The 25,050-nt window shown below is 43.2% G+C and overlaps 1 protein-coding gene across 1 annotated transcript in view; it reads right to left on the bottom strand.

The window, feature by feature from the left end:
- LOC126210328 (zinc finger and SCAN domain-containing protein 30-like) overlaps nt 1–25,050 on the bottom strand; it is a 206,898-nt gene that overhangs the window by 54,468 nt on the left and 127,380 nt on the right. Inside the window, exon 6 of the mRNA XM_049939530.1 lies at nt 20,474–20,529. Within this exon, the coding sequence (XP_049795487.1) occupies nt 20,474–20,529 (56 nt within the window). The remainder of the gene's footprint in view (nt 1–20,473; nt 20,530–25,050) is intronic.

Below are 25,050 nucleotides of genomic sequence, written 5' to 3'. Positions count from 1 at the left end.
ATTCCACCACATTATAGGCTAATAGCGTAAAATGTGTGGGGATTAAACTTTATAATCATCTACCACTAAACATAAAAAACATCAACCATCCAGCACATTTTAAAATAAGGCTTAAATTGACATTATTAAAATACTCTTTTTTTTCAACTTACATGAATATTCTGAATGTGATTTTTCTGTGTAATACAGGGTGTTTATAAATGAATATCAGGGTTTTAACGGTTTATAATATTTATCATATTAAACTTACAGTTATAAATGATATGTCAAATGAAAGAGCAACTCAAACAGTTTTTCCAAGAACCTTATAAATGTTCGGTGTGAGCGCCAGTTTCACAAGGCACACATCAAGTCTATAGCCGAGTTCTTCCCAAACGTTGATAAGTGTGTCTTCAGTGATTGTAGCAACAGCTGCTTCAATCCGGCTTCTTAATTCAGGGAGGACTGCTGGTAGCGGAGTCATGTACACACAATCCTTGATGAAGCCCCAAAGGAAAAAATCGCATGGTGTTAGGTTGGGTGAATGTGGAGGCCATGCAAAGCAAGCCCTGTCATTGGGCCCCTTGCTTGGGTACGGTGAAGTTCAACCAATCACGTATTTCGGCGGAAACATTGTGCACTGGTGCCAAACACAACTGTTTGAGTTGCTCTTTCATTCGACATATCATTTATAACTGTAAGTTTAATGTAATATATATATATATATATAGATTATAAAGCATTAAAACCCCAATATTCATTCATAAACACCCTGTATATTTGCACAATTGTCTTTTTGTACTATAATTTATCTTCAAAATGTAAATTTCAATAAGGTCTAACCGACTGTTAAAAATTGATCTACTTGTATGTAAATATTATTTTTATCTAGTAAATCTTATTATCTAATGCTTACCTGTACTCAATTTGATTTTAAATGTATCCTCAAATTTTAATTAGGCCTTGTTGATCTTAGTTTTTAACAGCTTGTGAGTATTCTATTACTATATCTTGTAATCTATAACTATCATACAATTGTGGAAGTCTAGGTGTTGTGTATTTTTTAAAATTTTTAGCTACTATGATCACTTGTCCCATATCATGTAGTACTCTCTGAACATAAAATGATTCAGTGGATCAATGAAGAATGAATGAAAAATGCTGTTCACCATTTTCTGACAAGTTGAAATCCAGAAACAGCTGATGGGAGTGTCTCATGGCTCACATTAAGAATGTTTTGCGCACTGTGTACCTTCAATTCAGCTACATTTGTAATCCGATCATTAAACACAACAACTTTCAGATAACTCCACATCCGAAAGTCAAACGGATTCAAAGCATCGTTCAGATAACTCCACAGCCAAAAGTCACTTGCATTAAGGTCAGGTGATCTCAGGGAGTAATGGGAGACTGGAACGCCATTGTGGGAGAAGGGAAAGAGGGAAACATAGTAGGCAGTCATAGTCTTGGAAAGAGAAATGACAGAGGTGAATGGTTAATTGACTTCTGCAGGGAAAGGCAGCTGATAGCGGCAAACACATGGTTCAAGAACCATAAGAGGAGGCTCTACACTTGGAAATCACCAGGGGATAAATACAGAAACCAAATCGATTTTATACTGGTAGGAGAAAGATACAGGAATGGAACCAAGAAGGTGCACACATTACCAGGTGCAGATAGTAATAGTGACCACAACTTACTTATGGCAGAAATAGAAATAAGAATGAAAAAACTGAAAAAGGCGACAATGGTGAAGAAGTGGGATTTAGAGAAGATAAGGTCCAACAAAGAACAAATTACAGAAATGCTGTCTCGGGACTTTCTAAACACATTACGAGACAAAGAAGCGCCTGATAATGCTGAGTACTGGAATATGCTGAAAGAAGGAATCATTAAAGCAGGACAGCAAAATATAGGATTGGTTGGTTTGTGGGATTAAAGGGACCAGACTGCTAGGGTCATCGGTCCCTTTTTCCAAGTACGAAAAACACTCATGGAGAATAAAAACGATTAACAGAATAGAGCACAGACGACACAGAACAAGAGAAACTGAGACAAAGACCAGACTAAACGAACTAAAATCACAGAGTGTGACGGTGGTTGGCCGACCATAGAAATAAAAAAGGAAAAGCCAACCACTTAAAACACATTAAAAAATCAGTCTAAAACCGGAGGCCAAAGGCCAGAATCCACACAAAACAATAAGATAAAACAGAAACACTTAGATTAAATGATAAAAACCCCCTGCCCGAATAAAACGTAAAACTAAGTCAGCCGTAGCAGAGTCATCTGTTAAAAGGGCAGGGAGCGTATCAGGCAGTGCGAACGACTGCCTGAGCACAGCTAAAAGCGGACACTCCAATAAAATATGGACCACAGATAAAACGGAGCCGCAGCGACATAGAGGTGCGTCCTCACGGCGCAATAAGTGGCCGTGCGTAAGCCGAGTGTGCCCAATGCGCAGCCGGCAGAGTACAACAGACTCCTTGCGGGAGACCCGCAGGGACAACCGCCACACAGTTGTCGTCACCTTGATTGGACGGAGTTTGTTGGGCGTGGGCAGATTGCGCCATTCAGCGTCCCAAACCGAAAGAACTTCGCGGCGTAAGACTGCCCGCAAATCAGTCTCCGGGAGGCCAGTCTCCAGAGATGATTTACTAGTGGCCTCTTTCGCCAGGCGGTCAACATTCTCATTGCCGGGTATCCCAACATGGCCTGGGGTCCACACGAAGACCACAGAGCGGCCGCAACGCGCAAGAGTATGCAGGGACTCATGGATAGCCATCAGCTGACGAGAACGAGCGAAACACTGGTCGAGAGCTCGTAAACCGCTCAGGGAATCACTACAGATAACGAAGGACTCACCTCAGCAGGAGCGGATATACTCTAGGGCACGAGAGATGGCGACCAGCTCAGCAGTGTAAACGCTGCAGCCATCCGGCAAGGAACGTTGTTCGGAATGGTCCCCTAGAGTTAGCGCATACCCGACACGACCAGCAACCATCGAACCGTCAGTGTAAACAATTCCAAAGCCCTGATACGTGGCCAGGATGGAATAAAAGCGGCGGCGGAAGGCCTCTGGAGGGACTGAGTCCTTCAAGCCCTGTGCCAAGTCGAGCCGAAGGCAAGGGCGAGGAACACACCACGGGGGTGTACGCAGAGGTGCCCGGAAAGGAGGCGGAACAGGGAAAAACCCAAGCCCGGAGAGAAGCTCCTTGACGCGTACGGCGATCGGACAACCCGACTGGGGCCGACGGTCTGGCAGATGGACGACTGACTGCGGGAACAGGACACGGTAATTTGGATGCCCCGGCAAGCTAAAAACATGGGCAGCATAAGCAGCCAGTAATTGTTGGCGTCGTAACCCCAGTGGAGGGACACCTGCCTCCACTAGTATGCTGTCCACCGGGCTGGTGCGGAAAGCACCAGTGGCAAGGCGTATCCCGCTGTGGAGGATTGGGTCCAGCACCCGCAACGCAGATGGGGAAGCTGAGCCATAAGCCAGGCTCCCATAATCCAGACGAGACTGGATTAACGCCTGGTAGAGCCGGAACAGGGTAGAGCGGTCGGCGCCCCAGCGGGTGTGGCTCAAACATCGCAGAGCATTGAGATGCCGCCAACACGCCTGTTTCAGCTGCTGGATATGAGGCAGCCAAGTCAACCGGGCATCGAAAACCACCCCCATAAACCTGTGTGATTCCACCACTGAAAGAAGTTCGCCATTAAGAGAAAGCTGCGGCTCCGGGTGGACAGTACGTCGCCGGCAGAAATGCATAACGCAAGTCTTGGCTGCCGAAAACTGGAACCCATGAGCTACAGCCCAAGACTGCGCCTTGCGGATTGCGCCCTGTAGCTGACATTCAGCAGCTGCAATGCCAATAGAGCTGTAGTAAAGGCAGAAGTCGTCAGCATACAGGGAAGCGGAGACAGAACTTCCCACGGCCGCAGCGAGCCCGTTAATGGCTATTAAAAACAGGCAGACACTTAAAACAGAACCCTGCGGCATGCCGTTCTCCTGGACGTGGGAGGAACTATATGAGACTGCGACTTGCACGCGGAAGGTACGATACGACAGGAAATTGCGGATAAAGATCGGCAGAGGACCCCGAAGACCCCACCCATGAAGCGTAGAAAGGATGTGATGACGCCATGTCGTATCGTACGCCTTCCGCATGTCGAAAAAGACAGCGACCAGGTGCTGGCGGCGGGCAAAGGCAGTACGGATGGCCGACTCCAGGCTCACCAGATTGTCGGCGGCGGAGCGGCCTTTACGGAACCCACCCTGAGACGGAGCCAGAAGGCCCCGAGACTCCAGTACCCAATTCAAGCGCCGGCTCACCATCCGTTTGAGAAGCTTGCAAAGAACATTGGTGAGGCTAATGGGGCGGTAGCTGTCCACCTGCAATGGGCTCTTGCCCGGTTTCAAAACGGGGATGACAATGCTTTTCCGCCATTGCGACGGAAACTCACCCTCGACCCAGAGACGGTTGTAAAGGTCGAGGAGGCGTCGCTTGCAGTCCACCGAAAGGTGTTTCAGCATCTGACAGTGGATGCGATCGGGCCCGGGAGCTGTATCAGGGCAAGCGGCAAGGGCACTGTGAAATTCCCACTCACTGAATGGAGCATTCAGAAGTGTGGGTGCGAAAAGAAAGGCTCCGACGTTCCACCCGCTCTTTAATGGAGCGGAAGGCCTGGGGGTAATTCGCAGAAGCGGAACACGTAGCAAAATGCTCTGCTAAGCGGTTAGCAATCACGTCGGAGTCTGTACAAACTGCTCCATTCAGTGAGAGCGCTGGGACGCTGACAGGGGTCCGATAGCCGTAGACGCATCGAATCTTGGCCCAGACCTGCGATGGAGTGACATGGAGGCCAATGGTGGACACATACCGCTCCCAGCACTCCTTCTTGCCTTGGCGGATAAGGAGGCGGGCCCGCGCATGCAGCCGTTTGAAGGCGATAAGGTGGTCTACGGAGGGATGTCGCTTGTGACGCTGTAGCACCCGCCGGTGATCTTTAGTCGTTTCAGCGATCTCAGGGGACCACCAAGGCACAGCCCTCCGCCGAGAGGACCCAGAGGAACGGGGAATGGCAGATTCGGTGGCAGTAACGATGCCGGTGGTGACCGATTGAACCACCGCATCAATGTCATCAGTAGAGAGAGGCTCAATAGCGGCAGTGGAGGAGAAGAAGTCCCAGTCAGCCTTATTCATAGCCCATCTACTAGGGCGCCCAGAAGAGTGACGCTGTGGTAGTGACAGAAAGATCGGAAAGTGGTCACTACCACACAGGTCGTCATGCACACTCCACTGGACAGACGGCAAGAGGCTAGGGCTACAGATTGAAAGGTCAATGGCTGAGTATGTGCCATGTGCCACACTGAAGTGTGTGAAGGCACCATCATTTAACAGCGAGAGATCGAGCTGCGACAATAAATGCTCAACGATGGCGCCTCGACCTGTTGCCACTGACCCACCCCACAGTGGGTTATGGGCGTTGAAGTCGCCCAATAGCAAGAAAGGTGGTGGCAATTGGGCTACCAGTGCAGCCAGGACATGCTGCGAGACATCACCATCCGGTGGAGGGTAAAGACTGCAGACGGTAACAGCCTGTGGCGTCCACACCCAAACAGCGACAGCCTCTAAAGGTGTTTGGAGAGGGACAGACTCGCTGTGCAGAGTGTGAAGGACATATATGCAGACGCCACCAGACACCCTTTCATAAGCTGCCCGGTTCGTATAATAACCCCGATAGCCACGGAGGGCGGGGGTTCGCATTGCTGGAAACCAAGTTTCCTGAAGAGCAATGCAGAAGAAAGGGTAAAGGCTGATAAGTTGGCGGAGCTCAGCTAGATGGTGGAAGAAACCGCTGCAGTTCCACTGGAGGATGGTATTGTCCATGGCGGAGAAAGGCGTGACGGGACTGCGAAGGCAGATTACGCCGCTGGGTCACCTGCTGCCTCCGATTGAGCACCTGTGCTAGTGCTATCCATGGCGTCTGAGGGACCGGCGATATCGAGGTCCTCAGCGGACGCCAGAATCTCCACCTCGTCCTCAGACGCAGAGCTGGAAGGTTGCGGTGGGGTGGCTGCCACTGCAAATTCCTTGGGCTTAGAGCTCTTCTTCTTGGAATTCTCACGATGCTCCTTGGGTTTAACTGGCTGGGAGGGCTTCACCGATTCAGTCTCCGGGACTGAGGAGGATCGTGAAGCCCTTCGACCAGCTGATTGCGGGCACTTACGCCACTGTCTGTCGTCAGCCTTCCCACTGGTGGAAACCTGGGAAGGGAGGGACCCAAGGGACCCCTTGCGAGCGTGAGAAGCCGAAGAAGTTGGACACTTCTCTGGCTTAGAAGCAGGGACGGACGTCCCTGATGGGGGGGGGGGGGGGGGGATGGTGTTGCTCCTGAGGTAGGTGGCGCAGGAGCAACCCGGTGGGTAGAGCCCCCCACTGGCAAGGGGGCAGGAGGAGTTGTACCACTCAGCGATCCGGCCGGAAGTCGCGAAACTGATGGGGCGAGCACAGGTGTTGTAGCAGCGGCGTAGGAAGATGTCATTCTCACGGGATGTAATCGGTCGTATTTCCTTTTGGCCTCAGTCTCAGTATAAGTCAGTCGGTCCAGGGTCTTATAATCCATGATTTTGCGTTCTTTCTGGAAGATTCTGCAGTCTGGCGAGCAAGGTGAATGGTGCTCCCCGCAGTTGACACAGATGGGAGGCGGGGCACATGGAGTATCGGGATGAGACGGGCATCCGCAATCTCGACATGTGAGGCTGGAAGTGCAGCGGGAAGACATATGGCCTAACTTCCAGCACTTGAAGCACCGCATCGGGGGAGGAATATAGGGCCTGACATAACATCGGTAGACCATCACCTTGACCTTTTCCGGTAACGTATCACCCTCGAAGGCCAAGATGAAGGCACCGGTAGCTATCTGATTTTCCTTCGGACCACGATGAACGCGCCGGACGAAATGTACACCTCTGCGCTCTAAGTTGGCGCGCAGCTCGTCATCAGACTGCAAAAGAAGGTCCTTATGGTAAATAACTCCCTGGACCATATTTAAACTCTTATGCGGTGTGATCGTAACAGCAACATCCCCCAACTTGTCACAAGCAAGTAACTGTCGTGACTGGGCAGAGGATGCCGTTTTTATCAGGACTGATCCAGAGCGCATTTTGGACAAGCCCTCCACCTCCCCAAACTTGTCCTCTAAATGCTCGACGAAGAACTGAGGCTTTGTGGAGAGAAAAGACTCCCCATCAGCTCTCGTACAAACTAAGAATCGGGGCGAATAACTATTACCTCCATCCTGAGACTTACGCTCCTCCCAAGGCGTGGCCAGAGAGGGGAACGTTTTCGGATCGTACTTTTGAGCATTAAATTGAGCCCGAGAACGCTTAGAGACTGCTGGCGGCTGGTCGCCAGCGAGAGATGATGTACCACGCTTCATTGCGGGTCATCCACCCTGATGCCACCTACTCTGACCAAGGGCCCTCCCCACGGGCGCCACCCAGCCACAGCAAAGGCCACCTGGCAGGATGGCCGTTGCCGGGAGTTCCGATACCCCAGGAGGATAGGCATCTACTCCTTGGCATACGTGGGGAGGCATCAGTAGAGCGATCCCTGTGTTGTCAGGGGGCTACAACCAACAGGGTACATGGCGGCCCCACCACAACGGACTGGCTACCGTGCTGGATCTTAGGTGCAAAAATGTCCAAGGTCGTCGTCGCAGTTAAAAGCAACACTGCAGAGTGCAGCGTGGGAATCGCACCCAGGGACGTATCCTCGCCCAAGAGATGGAAAACGAGCGGGACACCATTGCAACGACGAAAAAGCCGGCTAAAGGTCTCAATGCACGACGGATACAATGCACCATGTAAGGCGCCCTTCCCAAATTGGCTCGCTCTTCGGAATAATTTAGAAAGATGGGAGGTCAAACCCGAGAGGGGACCATCACATAAGGCCGAAACATTTGAGACTCCTTTTAGTCGCCTCTTACGACAAGCAGGAATACCGCGGGCCTATTCTTACCCCCGAACCCGCAGGGGGGAAAATATAGGATATGTAAAAGGGAAAAGGTCAAAAAACCATGGGTCACACAAGAAATGATTTCCAAGATGGAGGAGAGAAGAAAATTGAAAAGCAAGAACACTGAAGATGCAAGAAAGATATACCGAAGGTTAAATAACGAACTGCGAAGAGAAACAGAGAAGGCTAGGAAAAAATGGCTAAAAGAGGAATGTGATGAAATTGAAGAACTGGACAGGAAGGGAGGATACGACTTACTATACAACAGAGTAAAGACTATGACATGGGAACAGAACAGAGCAGGAAGTGCTACTATGGAAATTTTGAGTAAAGACGAAGAGGTAGTGTACAAAGATCGTGACGATGTCCTCCAGAGATGGGAAGAATATATAAAAGAGCTATATGAAACAAATAGCAAACCAGAAAGTCTGGAACTTGAAGCACACAACAGTGTAAGTGATGAAGAGAAAGGACTGACCATCATAATGGAAGAAGTAAAGTCTGCCATTGCTGCAATGAAAAATGGCAAAGCAGTAGGTACAGATACAATACCGGGAGAAATACTGAAATGCTTGAACCACAATGGAATAAGAGAAATATTGAGGTTATGTAATAAAATATATGACAGTGGTGAATGGCCTGAGGACTTTTTGACAACAGTAATGATTCCATTACCGAAAAAAACAAGGAACCAAGAAATGCAGCGAGCACAGGACAATCAGCCTCATTTCACATGCAGCCAAAGTGATGTTAAGAATAATTAATAAAAGACTTGAAAAAGTAATGGAGGAGAGTCTTGGCGAGGAGCAGTTTGGCTTTAGACGGAATACGGGCACCAGAGATGCAATAGGGCTCCTACGAATCTTGGGAGAAAGGTTTATTGAAAAAGGAAGAGACCTATATATGTGCTTCATCAATTTAGAAAAGGCATTTGACAATGTGGTTTGGGACAAGCTGGCGACTATTATGAGGGAAAAGAGAGTGGACTGGAAAACCAGAAGACTTATAAACTCATTATACCTTAATCAAAAAGTTTCAGTTAAAGTGAGAGGAGAAAGTACAAACTGGATCAGACTAGGGAAAGGAGTAAGACAAGGATGCTGTTTATCACCTACTCGTTTCAACCTGTACTTGGAAAATATGATTGACCAATGCTCATTAGATGACAAAGGAGTAGAAATTGGAGGAAGAAGAGTAGGGTGCTTGAGATTTGCTGATGACATGGTCCTTCTAGCCACAGGGGAAAAAGAATTACAGGATTTGGTGGACACCATTGCAACTAACAGGAAAAAATATGGAATGAAAATTAACACAAATAAAACAAAAATATTGGCAATAGGAGGAAATAAGGAAATAAAAATTGTGCTGAATAGAGAAACACTAGAACAGGTGCAAAATTTTAAGTATCTTGGAAGCAGGATAGACACCGACTGGAAGTGCACCACAGAAATTAAAACAAGGATAGCAATGGCAAAAGAGGCGTTTTATAAGAAAAGGAGAATCTTCTGCAGCGGTCTGGACAGAGAACTCAGAAAGAGACTCATAAAATGTCTTGTATGGAGTGTTCTTCTATATGGCGCTGAAACATGGACTATGAGGAAAAAAGACAGAGAAAGGCTGGAGGCTTTTGAGATCTGGACATGGCGGAAGATGGAAAGAATAAGTTGGATGGACAGAGTAAAAAATGAAGAGGTACTGAGAAAAGTGGGAGAGAAAAGACAGTTACTAGATGTAATAAAGAGAAGAAAAAGAAATTGGATTGGGCATATATTAAGAAAGAATGACGGACTGATAAAAACAGTTTTAGAAGGTTATGTAGAAGAGAAAAGGAAGCGAGGAAGGAAGAGATTCCAGATACTGGATGACATGATGGACGGTACAACATACAGCAGCCTTAAGAAGGAAGCAAAGGATCGCAGAAAATGGAGAGGCAAAGGACCTACTAATATAGTAGATAACTGATGATGATGATGATGATGATGATCTGGACAGCCAGGCAATAAGAAAATGAAGAGTGATAATTAATTCTAGCACTTCCAAAATGCAGCAGGTGCCTTGCTGGCTGTGCAATGTATGTAGGAGTGCCACCTTGCATAAAAATGATCCTACCCACATATCCCCACTATTGAATGGTCAGAGTGAGGTTGGCGGGCAAAAGACTCTCATAGCGTTTACCAGTGACAGTACAGGTAGCGGGACATGCAAAAGCCATCTCCTTGAAAAAATATGGCCCTACGAGAAACAAGGCCGTCAACCTGCATCGCGCAGTTGCATTAGGAGAATGAAGCTGTACAGGATTTTCTGTTGTCCATATTCTGCAATTCTGTGTATGGATGTGTCCTTGGAGATGGAAATGGGCTTCGTTTGTCCACAGAACGTTCCATAGCCATTTACTGTCGACTTTCATGCGAGTAAACATTTCTCTTACTGACAGGTCAGCATAAACAAACTCCTGGATACGGGTAATTTCAAATGGATAGCAATGATTTTGTCACCAGTCTACTGACTGGTTTGATGCAGCCTGCCATGACTTCCTCTCCTTGCAAATCTCTTCATATTAGAGCACTACTCACACCAAATTTTGCTCAATTATTTTTTGGGTGTATTCCAATCTCTGTCTTCTCCTGCAGTTTATACACCCTACAGCTCCCTCTAGTTCCATGCGAATTTTCTTGATGTGGTAACACATGCCCTACGAACCTGTTCCTTCTTCTTGTCAATTTTTTCCATGTATTCCTGTCCTTGCCAAGTCTGCATAGAATCACATTTCTTATCTTATCAGCCTCCCCCCCTTCCCACCCAATTGTCAGCATCCTTATACAGCACCATATCTCAAATACTTTGATCCTCTTTTCAAGTTTTCCCCAATCCATGATTCACTTCCATCCAAAGCTGCACTACATCAGTATATTCTCAAGAATTTCTTCCTCAAATTAATTCCACTGTTTGATACTAACAGATTTCTTTTGGCCAGGCATGCCCTCTTCATATTAAAAAGTTCTCAACATGGTTTCAGGAAGGGCAAGTCTACAATAACAGCCACAGCCACATTTATTCAAGCAGTATTGAATAAACTTGATGATGGAAACAAAGTTATTGGCACCTTTCTAGACCTATCTAAGGCTTTTGATACAGTAAATCACTCCGTTCTTCTACATAAGTTAGAAACTTATGGTGTCAGAGGAGTGGCATTAGATTTGTTAAGATCGTACCTTGCTGACAGGAGACAATGTGTTAAGTTGTATTATACAACCGGGGGACTTATACAAACAGTAAAATCATCTTATAAAATTCTTAACTGTGGAGTCCCTCACAGAAGTACTATTGAGCCTTTTCTGTTCATTGTGTACATCAATGATATAACAATTCCAAAAAATGCAGACCTTGTGAATTATGCCGACGACACCTCCTTCATAAGCTGGGGCCCTACAAAACAGCTAGCAGTGCAAAATAATATGAACAACACTAGCCTCATCACAGAATATATGACTAAAAATAAATTGGCATTAAATAAGGAAAAGACAATTCTAATGGAGTTTATGCTAAATTACAAATCAAGACAAGTGGATACTGAGCCAGAGTTATCAACTGAAACAATTGATAAACATAAATTCCTGGGTAGTTGATGAACATCTTACATGGAAGGAGCACATCAGCTGCATGTGTAAAAAAATCTCGTGTAATACCTACCTGCTAAAACGCCTTTCTAGAATAATAGTGTCACCAGTCTTAAGACAAATCTATTTTGGTATTATACACTCCCACCTACAATATGGTATTGAGATTTGGGGCGGGGCACCAACGGTATACATGGATAGGGGTTTTAGAGCCCAGAAAAGATCAATTAGGATAATAGCGTATATTAGTAAACGTCAATCCTGTAGAGAATACTTCATTAAGTATACTAACAGTGTATTCATTATATGTTCTAAGGACTATACTGTTTGTAAAAGAAAATATGGAGCACAGTATAATAAATAGTGATATCCATAGTTATAATACAAGGAAGAAAGAGGATTACCACGTAAAAATCAGAAATAAAAAAGCAACCAATCATAATCCATTTTCTGCTGGAAGATTTTCTTTTATACCATAAAATATTAAAAGGAAATATATTTAAAATAAAATTAAAGCAGCTGTTAATTGCTAAATGTTTGTACTCCATCAAGGATTTTTAATGTTGTATGTACTTTATTTCTACTACTAAACTATTATTATTGCTCATGTATGTACTGACTGACTATGCCCATGCCTGTAAAAGTTATTATGGACAAATAAACCATTATTATTATTATTATTATTATTATTATTCATATGTGCTAATCTGCCCATTATACCCTCCTTGTTTCATCCATCGTGACTTGCACCCAATGTTGACATAAAGGTTATCGCTAATCTCATTTATGCTTCTCCTTATTACTTCCATCTTTCTTCACTCTCAAGCCATATTCAGTACTCATCTGACTGTTTATTCCATTCAACATGTCCTGTAATTCTTCTTCACTTTCACTGAGGATAGCGACGTTATCAACGCATCTCATCACTGATATTCATTCACCCTCAATTTTAATACCACTCCTGAATCTTTCCTTTATTTCTGCCACTGATTCTTTGATATATATACATATTGAACAGCAGAGGGTGAGAGACTGACACACTGTTTTACACCCTTTTTATTCTGAGCACTTCATTTTTGGTCTTCCATTCTTATTGTTCCCTCTTTGCTTTTATACATGTATGTATGTTAACCATCTTTCCCTAAGGCTTGCTCCTTTTTTTCTGAGGATTTTGAACACATTGCACCATTACAATCTTGAATGCTTTTTTTGTCAACAAATCCTATGAACATATCTACATTTTCCATAATTCTTGCTTCCACTATCAAGACTAATGTCAGAATTGCCTCTCTGGTGCCTTTACCTTTGCTAAAGCCAAACTCATTCTCATCTAACAGATCATCGTTTTCCTTCTCCGTTCTTCTGTATGTTATTCTTGCCAACAACCTGGGCTGTTAAGCCGTCTGTACACTAGTTGCAGTTATCTGCCTTTGATATCTTCAGAATTGCACGAATGATATTACTCTCAGCGCGTATTATTCACTACTCTGTCGCATAACATTATATAGATTCCCAGACATTCTTAATCACTCTCAAACTCAATATTTGTTGTTTACTTACACTTCCTATAGACTTCTCACACACACACACACATTAACACCGTATATAAACTATATACTGTTATTTATTATGAGATATTTTTGTCTTGAAATTGAATTTGTAGACTACTATTGATATATACATTGCTGTTCACAGTTTTATTAAAACTGGTTTACTGAATTGGACAGAACAAGATTCACAGTCTGTAATTTTATTTAGAGCCTCAATACACCTTTATATGTCGCATTATGCCAGCTGCAGGATGCACATCATGACAACAGCCCACACAGGTGCCTTGACACACAACATCTATGCAGGCATTCAATATTGCCTTGAAAGATTGAATACATACTGCAACTCCACAAGCTATAACAGCATCCAAAGTTGGCATATTGGGGAAGTCCTTATGACATTCGAAAAGGCTAGTGTGACGGCAAACTAAGCAAACAATGCATACGGGAATACAAGGAAAATCCACATAACCAAAAATTGTCTGTGGAAAGGAAACTTGCCACACCATAACAGAATAATGAGGAGAAACACCAAATCATACGAACATAAAGACAATCAACAGTGTTCCCAAGATGTGAGCTATTTGTAATGACATTTTAAACGAGTTGCCTACAATTCCTGTAGCACAGGATGGGCAAGAACTGCAGTCATAGTGAATTTCTATACAGAAAAATTTGAAGAAAGAGCCCATTAGATGGCCAACAAGAAACAATGTTGTTGGTTTCAATACATTGATATATTCGTTATATGGCCTTGTGGTGAAAAAGAACACTCATATTTCTATATTTCCTAATTTTGTATATATTAATTCTAATACAAAGTTCACTATACAAAAAGAGAAAGAAGGTGAAATTTCACTTTTGGATGTACGGGTACTTAGAAAACTATAAGGAACTTTAGGGCACAATGTCTACAGAAAGCCCACTCACATGGATAGAGGTACCTTCACAAAATTTCCAGTCACCATCCTCAGCAGAAAAGAGAAGTTATTTAAACATTCGTGGACAAAGCTATTTAAAAGCACTCGGAACCACAGTACTCAGAGGAAAAGCTTGATAATATACACACTACTTTCAACAGAAATGGCTGCTCTGACAGAGAGATAAATAGGACACTACCACTAAAAGATCTGGAGCTTCTGACAGAAAAAAAAAAAAAAACTAAAGGAAAATTTCCCTCACATTCACAGAAATGATCACAGATTTTATCAGCAGAGCACTAGGAAAACACAGTATTCACACAGTGTTTAAACCAATAAGAAAGTTGCACAAGTCTTTGAATACTGTAGAGGGCCATAGCCCATGCTTGCCACAGCTAGAGTACATAAAATCCCTTACACATGCAGTCGCACTGGAAGCACGAGGGGGAGTTGGAAAATAAGTTTCTCCTGCCGACTGTGGGCAGAGATGTGTGATATGGGCAAAAGACGACACGGCAGGTGAACGCGCACGTGCAAGACACTGATACACCATTGGGAAGAGATTACCCGCGATCAAGCAGTGCCTGCACAAAGCGGAGGTAAGCCGTTCAGTCTTTTCCTGGAGCTATGGAGAGAAGGTGCATTTTGGAGTCATGGTCAAAGGCAGAAGTGAGAGCTGTTATCTCCTATGAATGGGCATGTGGAGTATCAGGCACAGAAATTCATAACTGCCTTGTTGAGGTGTGTGGGTCAGGTGTGATGTAGAGGCAAATGGTGCAGCGATGGTGTCAGCAATGGACAACGTCAGCACGTGCAAGACATACCGAGACCTGGATGGACGTGCATGGCCACTACAGATGCACGTCAGGAAGGTGGATGACATGATTAAAGCGAACCGGCGTACCACCATCGATGGAGTAGCAGCAGAACTTCAATTCGGACATGAGCGAGCTCACAAGATCATCCACGACATTCTTCGATACAGGAAGGTGTCAGCATGATGGGTGTCCCGCCAACTGACCCCGATACACATGGAACAATACATGGCATTCAGCCTGGAACAGCTTGTGCATTACCATGAATCTGGCAATGACCTTCTGTTTCGGATTGTGATGGGGGATGAAATGTGGGTCCACCATTACACGCCCGAATTGAAGGCCGCATCCGTGGAGTGGAAACATTCATCATCACCTGTCTGAAAGAAGTTCAAAAGCACTCTGTCTGCAGGTAAAGTGCTACTCACTGTTTTCTGGGACGCCAAAGGAGTTTTGCTGCTGGGCTTTCTGGAGAATGCAACCATCAATGCTGCGCAGTACTGAGCCACTCTGTCGAAACTGAAAGAGGTGTTTTAGAAAAAGCAGCCTGGCCTTCTCAGATCTGGCGTTCTGCTGTTGTATGACAATGCGAGACCACACACGGTGACGGCAACACAAAACCATATTGCAACTCTTGGTTGGGAGTGCTTACACCATAGGCCATACAGTCCGGATCTTGCACCAAGTGACTTCCATCTGTTTCTTGCTTTGAAGAAGACTCTCAGCGGAAGGTGTTTTGACAGCAATGCTGACGTCAAACAAGCTGTTCCATGCTTCTCTCATATGCAGTGCCCTGATTTTTTCCTGGAAGGATTTTTGAAACTTATAAAGCAGTATGACAAATGTCTCAAAGTACTTGGAAATTTCCCCCACGTACAAAGATAACCAGCTTAAGGAACACAAGAGCAACTGTCATCTGGCAAATAGAGATAAATCTGCAGTAGTGTGTTATGAACTGGAACCAGATACCCACCCAATTAGTTTCTCCATGCTATGATTTTATCCAGATCCAATCGTTACTATGTTAGGATTTGCAAAGGGGGAACAGAAAATAAAAAGCACAAAAACAATTTTAATGCGAAAGAAGAAGAATGTAAATTAGACAAGTTATGGGCCTCAGCGTAAAATATAGCAAATTTACAAGCTTTCCCCACTACAAGCTTCATAACACAAGTCAGCATGGCTCTGCGATCTTAACCAGCAGTCTGATGACGTCACAACCCAGCGGTTGCATAGATGTATAACAACAGTTTGGCTTGCTGAGCACTTACAGGTCTGAAATTGCTACCTGGGTCTTTACAGCCTACGATGATGTCTCCAGCATTAGGAAACAAAGCACTGGCCACAGAAATATGCCTTGACCATGGTCCAATATCCGTAAAACAAAATTACCAAGGATGCAAATAAAGTCCACGAGAGTCTGCACTGCACGATAAAATAAAAACTAACCACAGACAGCAGACACACGACATGACGGTGAAACAGGCAAAAGCCTAACAAGATAGATGGTGTATGCATTTTAATGATTTTTTTCATTATATCTCATGGTGTGTAATTATCTTATGTAATCTGGTATTTTTTACAAGTAGTATGTGTCTTAATTAGCTATCATTATCAAGGGATCTGAGTACCATAATTTAGTGGAATACTTAGATGTCAATAAACAATCATTTGTTGTCTTGCCCCAGAGAAGAGAATGATTTTAACAGAAGATTATGATGTGACAGACTCTCAGTCTGCTTATAAAATGTACTAAGGTGTAGTACATTCGTACACTATTGGTTTCTCCTAAACACAATTGATTCAGCATTTCCCTATGTAATGCACCATACATCATGCTACATGAACTTACACGACTTATCATTATTGATAAAGACTTCAATTTGCAGGCAGTAACTGACTACTCTCCGTGATACTTCAACTGAGCACCTGCCAGTCATCCCCGGGTGAGACATCAAAGTCTGACCGAGCCTTCGCCCATTCCACAACTTCCTAGTAAGCTGCGTGTACATTTTGGACGTGCTTTACAACTGTGTTGACTGAGTGAACACACTACCAGGCAGGCACCACTGTCACTGGTGCAACTGCGGAACTCAGCTGCCCTCAGAGTTGCCATTTATTGTGACCATCTGTGTACTCTTCTGACTTCGTTTAGAATAAATCATAGATTTGATGAAGTTGCACAAACTATACAACTGGTACTCACTATTGCATTTCATCAGATTCGCTGCCACGTGTATGAGGGGAGTTCAATAAGTAGACAACAAGTTTTCCTGAAAGCTGGTCGGTTTTATTCAGGATTCAAATACAACATATTATTCCCCATTCCTTTGGCTACAAAACCCTATATTTCAACATAATTTCCAACCAATGCGACAGACTCGAAGTCAGAAGTTGCGAGATCCAGGCTGTAGGGTGGATGATAAAAGAACAGTCTAATGAAGTTTTGTGAGCTTCTCTCAGCTACGCAGGCTTGTGCGAAGCCTTGCACCGTCACGAAGAAGGAGAAATTCGTACGCATTTTTGTGCCGACAAACACGCAGAAGTAGTTCACAATTTCCTGAGGGTGTGCACAGGCAGCCAGTATGTAGGAGATGGAACAGGTTTTCGCAAGCTTGTCCCAATGACAGATGCCTTGCCCAATGACACTCTGTGGTTTTGTTCACTGCCAAGTCTCCACAGACATTCTGCAAGTGCCTATAAATATCTGCAAGGCTCTGGTTTTCCAGCAAAAGAAACTCAATGACAGCTCTCCGCTCGGAATGCACTTCTGTTACAGGCACCACTATGAGGCCACGTACAGTGCTGCCACCGACCAGAACGTCACGAAACTATTAGGGCTGAAGCACAAATATTTCACCATGTCCCACAACAAATTCTTCAACCAAAATTGGCCAAGAAAAATAATGTGTTTCATTACTTATTGAATACCCCTCATATTTCCATGGTTTCTTTAATAACAGTCTCAAAAGAAGTCAGTTTGGTGAAAATTACTATTTATCACACTAATACACAGTGGAGGTACAATGCTCAGTGATAACACACTTGACTGGTTGCAAAAGCCGGGTGCAGCATCAGTATTTGGTACAGTGGTCTTCCAAAGTGCGTGTGGTCTGGCCTGAGCAAGCCATACCACACTGGCAAAGTATTTTTCCAGACTCCAGTCTGCCTGCTTAGCTGAGTGGTAACATATCTGTCTACCATGCAGTGGAACTGGGTTCAAATCCCAGCCAGGTTGGAGATTTTCTCCGCTCTCGGACCGGGTGTTGCGTTGTCCTCATCATCATCTCATCATCAACACGTAAGTCGCCCAACGTGGCGTCATCTGAAATAAGACTTGCACCCTGCAGCTGAATTCCCCGGGGATGGGGCCTCCCGCCATCGATGCTACACGATCATTTCTAAATTACAGCCTCCTGCAATTACAAGTCATCCTTCACTGATCCCAGTAGTTCTGTAATCTTAAATGGTTGTCAGAAAACTACGTTAATCTGAAATTTCCATAGCATTCTGGCTATTTTGAAAGAAATATTGCTGATAAAGGGAAGAAAAGATACAGAGTTTGCTACTGTGCTCTCCTCTTTATCCATTTCCTGGTTTTTGGCTTTAATTGACATTAGTGTGCTTTGTGAACAACACAGTCACTGGCAAATGCTTACAACTATGCTGAGGGATACTATATGGACTATCAAATGCAAGTTCACCATATGGAATATATGGAAGAATAATTTAAATATTATTGACTTTTGAGCACATATGGTGGAGATTAACAATCACATGCGGGAGTGGCTTTCAGCTTATGCGAGCACATATACATTTGATGCTTTTGTGTGAGTATCAATGGTAGAAAAAGAATACTGTAAACAATAATAGTCACAAATGATGTAATGGATGTTATGGAAACTACATTCGTTTGCAATGCGAGAATAACAAAGCACCTCGTGAACAGGAACTGGGCGCCATGCAAGTATCACGAACTGTGCTTATCAGAACAAAATATCAGTTTAAAAGCTGTATCCATCAAGAAAGATGATTAGTGGACATGAATTATTGTTAGCAACAATTAAAGTTAACTTACAAATAAATTAACTTTGTCTGTTGTTTAATTTTCACCTATAAACCATTAAACCATCTTTGAGTAAGCCACAATGATTGATGGAGAAAAACTCCCATCCACCTTATATACTGGCAGGGTGAGCCAAGTTCACGAGCCCTCAGGGAATTGAATGGTTGAGGAAGAAACACCACACAGGTGGCAGAGATACATGCTACCATGACCCCTTGTGTTTCAGAATTCTGGTTGACATGGCGACGACACTGTTATCTATAAGAATTAACTATTCCACTGGCAAATTTCAAATTTTGTCAAGGTTAAGACCATCTTCATGATAAATGAAATACGTCCTCAAATGTATTTGAATAGCTTCTCTGAAAACTGAATCGCAGAACGGATGAAACAGACATTTAAATCTGACTGTTCTTGCAGTCGGCTCAATGGCTTGCCTGTCCACAGTGCTCGGCTCCAACATATTTGTCAGGCCTAGAAAGCGAGTATATTGTCGATGTTCTGCACAATGTACATAAAATATGTCTTATAGACAACAAACCATACTGACAGAACATCTTATACACACTTACCTGCCGTAGATTCAATTCAACCTTCAAGAGTCAATGAGTGTGGCTATCTTTGGAGCTGATAGAGAAATAGCCTTGACTATGTTTAGAGAGGATACAAAATGTTTTAGAAGAAAGTAGGAGGGCCATGGACTTGAACCTTTCCTTTTCAGCCTCTTGAGGTGGGAGACAAACATTCAGTTTTAGTTTCAAGTCTCACGGCTTTTGCACGACGGATAGCTGTTATCGCCAAAAACTTTTTTGAGATGTTCAAATTTTTCCTGTAGACAGTCCTTATCAGCAATCATATGTGCCCCTTGAATAAGTTTGTTGGGAATGCAATTGGCCTGCACTTGATGATGACAGCTGTCTGCTAGCAGGTGAATATCCACGCCCCAGCATGTTGTCAGTTTTAGATGCACAAAGACATACACCCCAGGATGTTGTCAGTTTTATGCTGAACGAAGACGTACATGCTTTTCCGGCCCCAAAGTGAATCTGACGTTCTCATGACTGGAATTTAGATGGCTCCAGAATTGATGAAGTTTCTCTTCACCATAGGGCCACTCTAAACAAGTATCATTCACATACCTCCAACAGATAACAAGCTTAAAACTTGCAGAGTCTAATGCTTTCTCCTCAAAATCTTCATGGAGATTAAGAACTTTACCAGAGGTTCACATGAGTGGTTTCAAAATGTGCACATTCAGGAAGTTTAGAGCTATTAATTAATTAAATACAGGAATGCATGCTGTTGGTGAAACAGAGCAAGAGACTGAGTGTTCCACAGATCAAGCATGTGAACACTATAGACACTAGTCAACAACATTCAATATTCTGTGAATAAGTGTGATATCATTATGTTCTGCTGCTCCAATTACAACATGGAGCTGCAAAATGACTCATGCACAAAATAAAAATGAAGAGATACAAAAATAAACTGTACTCTACCTTTCTGATTCACTGCCATTACTTGTCAGCTGTACTTGTACTTCATGTTTGAGCTCCTGAAAGAAGAATTAAAAACATCTATTACAATAATAATAATAATAATAATAATAATAATAATAACAGGTTCACTCAAGCTTGGATTCCGGGGGACCAGGAGCATCATGTTACGCCTAAGGTTGAGAACCAGACGATGTCCAAATTATTACACACAAAACAAAGACACTTCATCGGTACACTTAATACTGATACTCTTTTCAAACTGGGCAAGATCAAACAACTTACAGACATGCTGCAAAAATTCCAGATCAAAATCCTTGCAATCCAGGAAACACGATTTACGGACGAAAACCATTTTGATACAGACAACTACAGGATCTACAAAGGAAAACCAGCAGTTAAAACTAATGAGAAAGGACTCAAACAGTTTGGCACAGCATTTGCAGTCCACAAATCTATCAGCGACTCTGTCATTGACTTCCAGTCTGCCTCAGAATGTATATCAACGCTCTCCGTCAAATCGGCCAACAAAGCAGATACCTTGATCAACGCACACGCACCCACAAATAACTATAAGAAGAAGAACCGCCAGAAAGTGGATGACTTCTCGAATGACCTTGAAGAGACGACAAACAGAATTGCCAAATACCATGTAATAATCTTGTTAGGCGACTTTAATGCACAATTAGGTAAAGAGAAAAAATACAGGAAAATCACCGGAATCCATACAGCTCACAAGAGAACTAACAAGAATGGGGAAAGATTGATAAGCTTTTGTGAAAATTTCGGCCTCGTAATTATGTCAACACAATTCAAAAAACCCAACAAGAAACTGTATACTTGGAAGTCGCCCAAGACAATGTTGGGTGAATTCCAGATAGACCATGTGGCCATCTCCAAGAGTAACACAGCAGAAATTCTGAATGTGAAAACGAGAAGAGGATTTTTTGACTCAGACCACCATCTTCTACAGATAAAGACCAGATTAAAACCCAATAGAAAAAAGCCAAAACTAAACAAACTGCTGAGACCAGACCCCGGATACATAAAACTCAACAAGGAAAACATCTTACAGGAAATTAGTCAGACAAACACCACAAACTGGACAGAACTTGTGGACGTCCTCAAATCCACGATGAAATTGGGTCAACCCCCGAGAAGGAGAAAACACAGGTGGTGGAATATAATATGTGACCAAGCAATAGAAGAAAGGGCCAATGCCTGGAAAAACTTCAATAGTCACAAAACATCAGAAAAATGGCAACATTTTCTAGTGATCCGAAAACAAACATCGAAAACTATTCGGAGGGAAAAAAGAAATTATGACAAACGGCGACTAGATGAGATAGAACAAGACTTTAAGAAGAACAACACCAGGAATTTTTATAAGACGTTTAAAGAACATATTGCAGGATACCAGCCACCCAATCTTTGTTTCAAGAAACCGGATGGTTCACTAGAAACTAACACAAAGAATAACTGCCAAATCCCCGCAGACTATTTCAACAAACTTCTCAACTGCGAAAGACCTACAGAGGATATTCACTATGAGACGTCTACACCAAATCCTGACACTAAACCACCAACCATCAACGAAATAGTAGAAATTATCAAGACACTGAAAAACAATAGAGCCACAGGAGAAGATGGAATTATTGCAGAACTATGGAAACTAAATGATGAAAGATTAACAGGAAAAATTCACAAAATCATATTAAACATTTTTGAAACAGAACAGATCCCTTCTGAATGGAAATGCGCACTCATCCATCCACTCCACAAAAAAGGGGACAAAACTGAACCAAATAATTACAGGGGTATCTCACTCGTACCAGTCACATATAAAATCCTATCAAAAGTCTCATGAATAGATCAGAAGAACAAGCTGACCCACAAATAGGAGAATACCAGGCTGGTTTTCGCAAGGGACGATCATGCATAGAGCAGATCTGGAATCTGAAAATGATTCTCCAGATGAGAAACACCCGAAACACAGTGGTTACTTTTGTAGATTTTAAAAAGGCCTACGACTCAATAGACAGAGTAGCGCTCTCCAAGATGCTGGAAGAATTCAGCATTGACAGAAAGACAAGAGCAATCATTCGGGAAACATTAACTGACACAGTCTCCAAGGTTAAATTTATGGGGGGTATCTCGGAACCATTTGAAATCCAAACTGGAGTGCGACAGGATGATGGACTTTCACCATTACTCTTTAATATCATTCTTGAAAAAATTATCAGGACATGGAAAAAGAAGTCAAAGGAATCCAAATTGGCATTAGAAAAGATAATAGACCCAATGTGAAGTGTTTAGCTTTTGCGGATGACCTTGCAATCCTCACAAATAATAGAAAAGAAGCCACTAATGCCATAGAGAAGTTACACGAAATTCCACAAAGAACTGGCCTGTAAATCTCATATGAGAAAACCCAGTACATAGAAAGAGTGCCACAAGACAAATTGCCTATTGTGACAACCCATGGGAAAATCGTACAAGTACCACATTATAAGTACCTGGGAGAAATCATCCAGCCATCAAGGATCAACCTAAAGGCCAATGAGGAAAGAATAAAAAAACTACAGAAAGCATATAAACTCACGTGGAACTATTATAACAAAAAGTCCATATCCATTAATGCAAAATTGAGGCACTACAACACTGTCGTACTTCCGGAGGCACTGTATGCATCTGAAACAACACAAATAGGTGGGCAAACTAAAATCAAAGAAATAGAGAAACAAGAAAGGAAAATTCTCAGGAAAATTTTTGGTCCGATACAAGAGCAAGGAATCTGGAAGAAGAGACCAACATCAGAATTATATAAATACACAGACAAGATTACGGATACAAAAAGGAAAAGAAGAATGCAGTTCTACGGACATATCCACAGGATGAATGAAAACAGAATTTCAAAGCGAATTCTTAAAGTCATCAACTCAGGCAGGCGAAAAACAAAATGGATAAAAGAAGTTCAAGAGGACCTCAGACAAGCACACATAACAGTAAACGATGCAGAAAATAGAACTGAATTCAGGAACATCATCAAAAAACATAAATTTGACACCACAACACAGAAGAGACCAGGATGCAAATGGACAGCGGAGCAAAAGAAACAACACAGTGAACACATGAAGAAAATTTGGGCTCAGAAAAACATAAACAATCATCATAAAGGAATTCAAGTTCAAACGCTCTCTTAAATGGGAATAATCGAAAATAATAATAATAATAACAGGTTCACTGCTACTGTATGGTGCTGCAGCATGGACCATTTGTAAAGCTAATGCGAACACTGTTCCAACAGCTGAAATGAGATATCTATGGAATGTCAAAGAATTCTCTCTCTTAGATGCGTCCCAGTTAACAACATATGGAAATAAGTAAATGTGAAAGCAGTGCCAGATGTCTCATCTCATTACTCAAAATGGCTTCAACATGTACAATGGTGGTGCTCAAGATGAAAATACATGGTTATTCTAAATGATGGAACCACTTTCAAAAATTCATATGTATTCAAGTAAAAATCCAAAATGAACAAACTTGACACCAATTAAAAGAGGAAGTTTCGAAGTTTTTGGTGAGTAGTGGCAGGCAGGCGATGACTGTTTCAGAAGCGGCCGGTAGCTTTCGTGCAGCAATAGGCCACCATTCGATTTCACTGTCAGTTGTGAGTGAGACGGTGACTGTGGAGCACAAGGTTTTCTGCATTCTCGAGTTCGGATAAAGAGAGTCAAAAAGTGCAGTGCAGCGAGCATTTTGTACCAAATTCGGTATTCGACCACCAACTCGCAAAAGCATTAGCCATAGGTTTCAGCAATTTAAACAGCCTGGGAGTGTGTGCAAAGGAAAAAGCACAGGCCGATCACGTGTGTCAGAGGACGATGTCCGACTGATTCAAGAGTTTTCTGCGCAGTCCCAATAAGTCTACCAATGGAGCCAGTTGAGAACTTTGTATACTCCAACCAACTATATGGGAAGCTCTGAGATGGCGTTTGCTGTACAAGCTGTACCAGTTCCAACTTGTGCAGGCTCTCAACCCTAGTGACAAAGAAAAGTGTCTCGCATTTTGTGGTTATGTGCTGGCAAAGATGGAGGATGAAGCATTTCTAAGGAATATAATTTTTAGCAATGAAACAACGTTTCACATTAGTGAAAAAGTCAACCCCCCCCCCGCACAGACACAATGTTCGCATATGGGGTTTGGAAAATCCACATTCACCACTGCAATACAAAAGAGACTCACTGAAGATCAATGTGTTCTGTGCCGTATCCCGTACAAAGGTTTACAGACCATTTTTCTTTACAGAAAGAACTGTAATTGTAATCACATACCTGGACACGTTGGAAAAATGACTGTTACCTCAAGTTATGGAAGATTTCCAGGACTTCATTTTCGAACAGGACGGAGCTCCGCCCCATTGGCACCGTGATGTGTGAGCTTTTCGAATGACTCCCTTCCTCAATGCCGGATCTGATCTCACACCCTGTGACTACTTCTTATGGGGTGTGAAAGAATCTGTTTACATCCCACCTCTACCAATCACTCTGAACAATCTACAGAACCGGATCACTGCTGC

The sequence above is a fragment of the Schistocerca nitens genome, chromosome 10 (assembly GCF_023898315.1).
Source record: "Schistocerca nitens isolate TAMUIC-IGC-003100 chromosome 10, iqSchNite1.1, whole genome shotgun sequence".
NCBI lineage: Eukaryota > Metazoa > Arthropoda > Insecta > Orthoptera > Acrididae > Schistocerca > Schistocerca nitens.
Note: the sequence above shows the minus strand (reverse complement) of the source record. Positions and strands in the feature narration are given on the sequence as shown.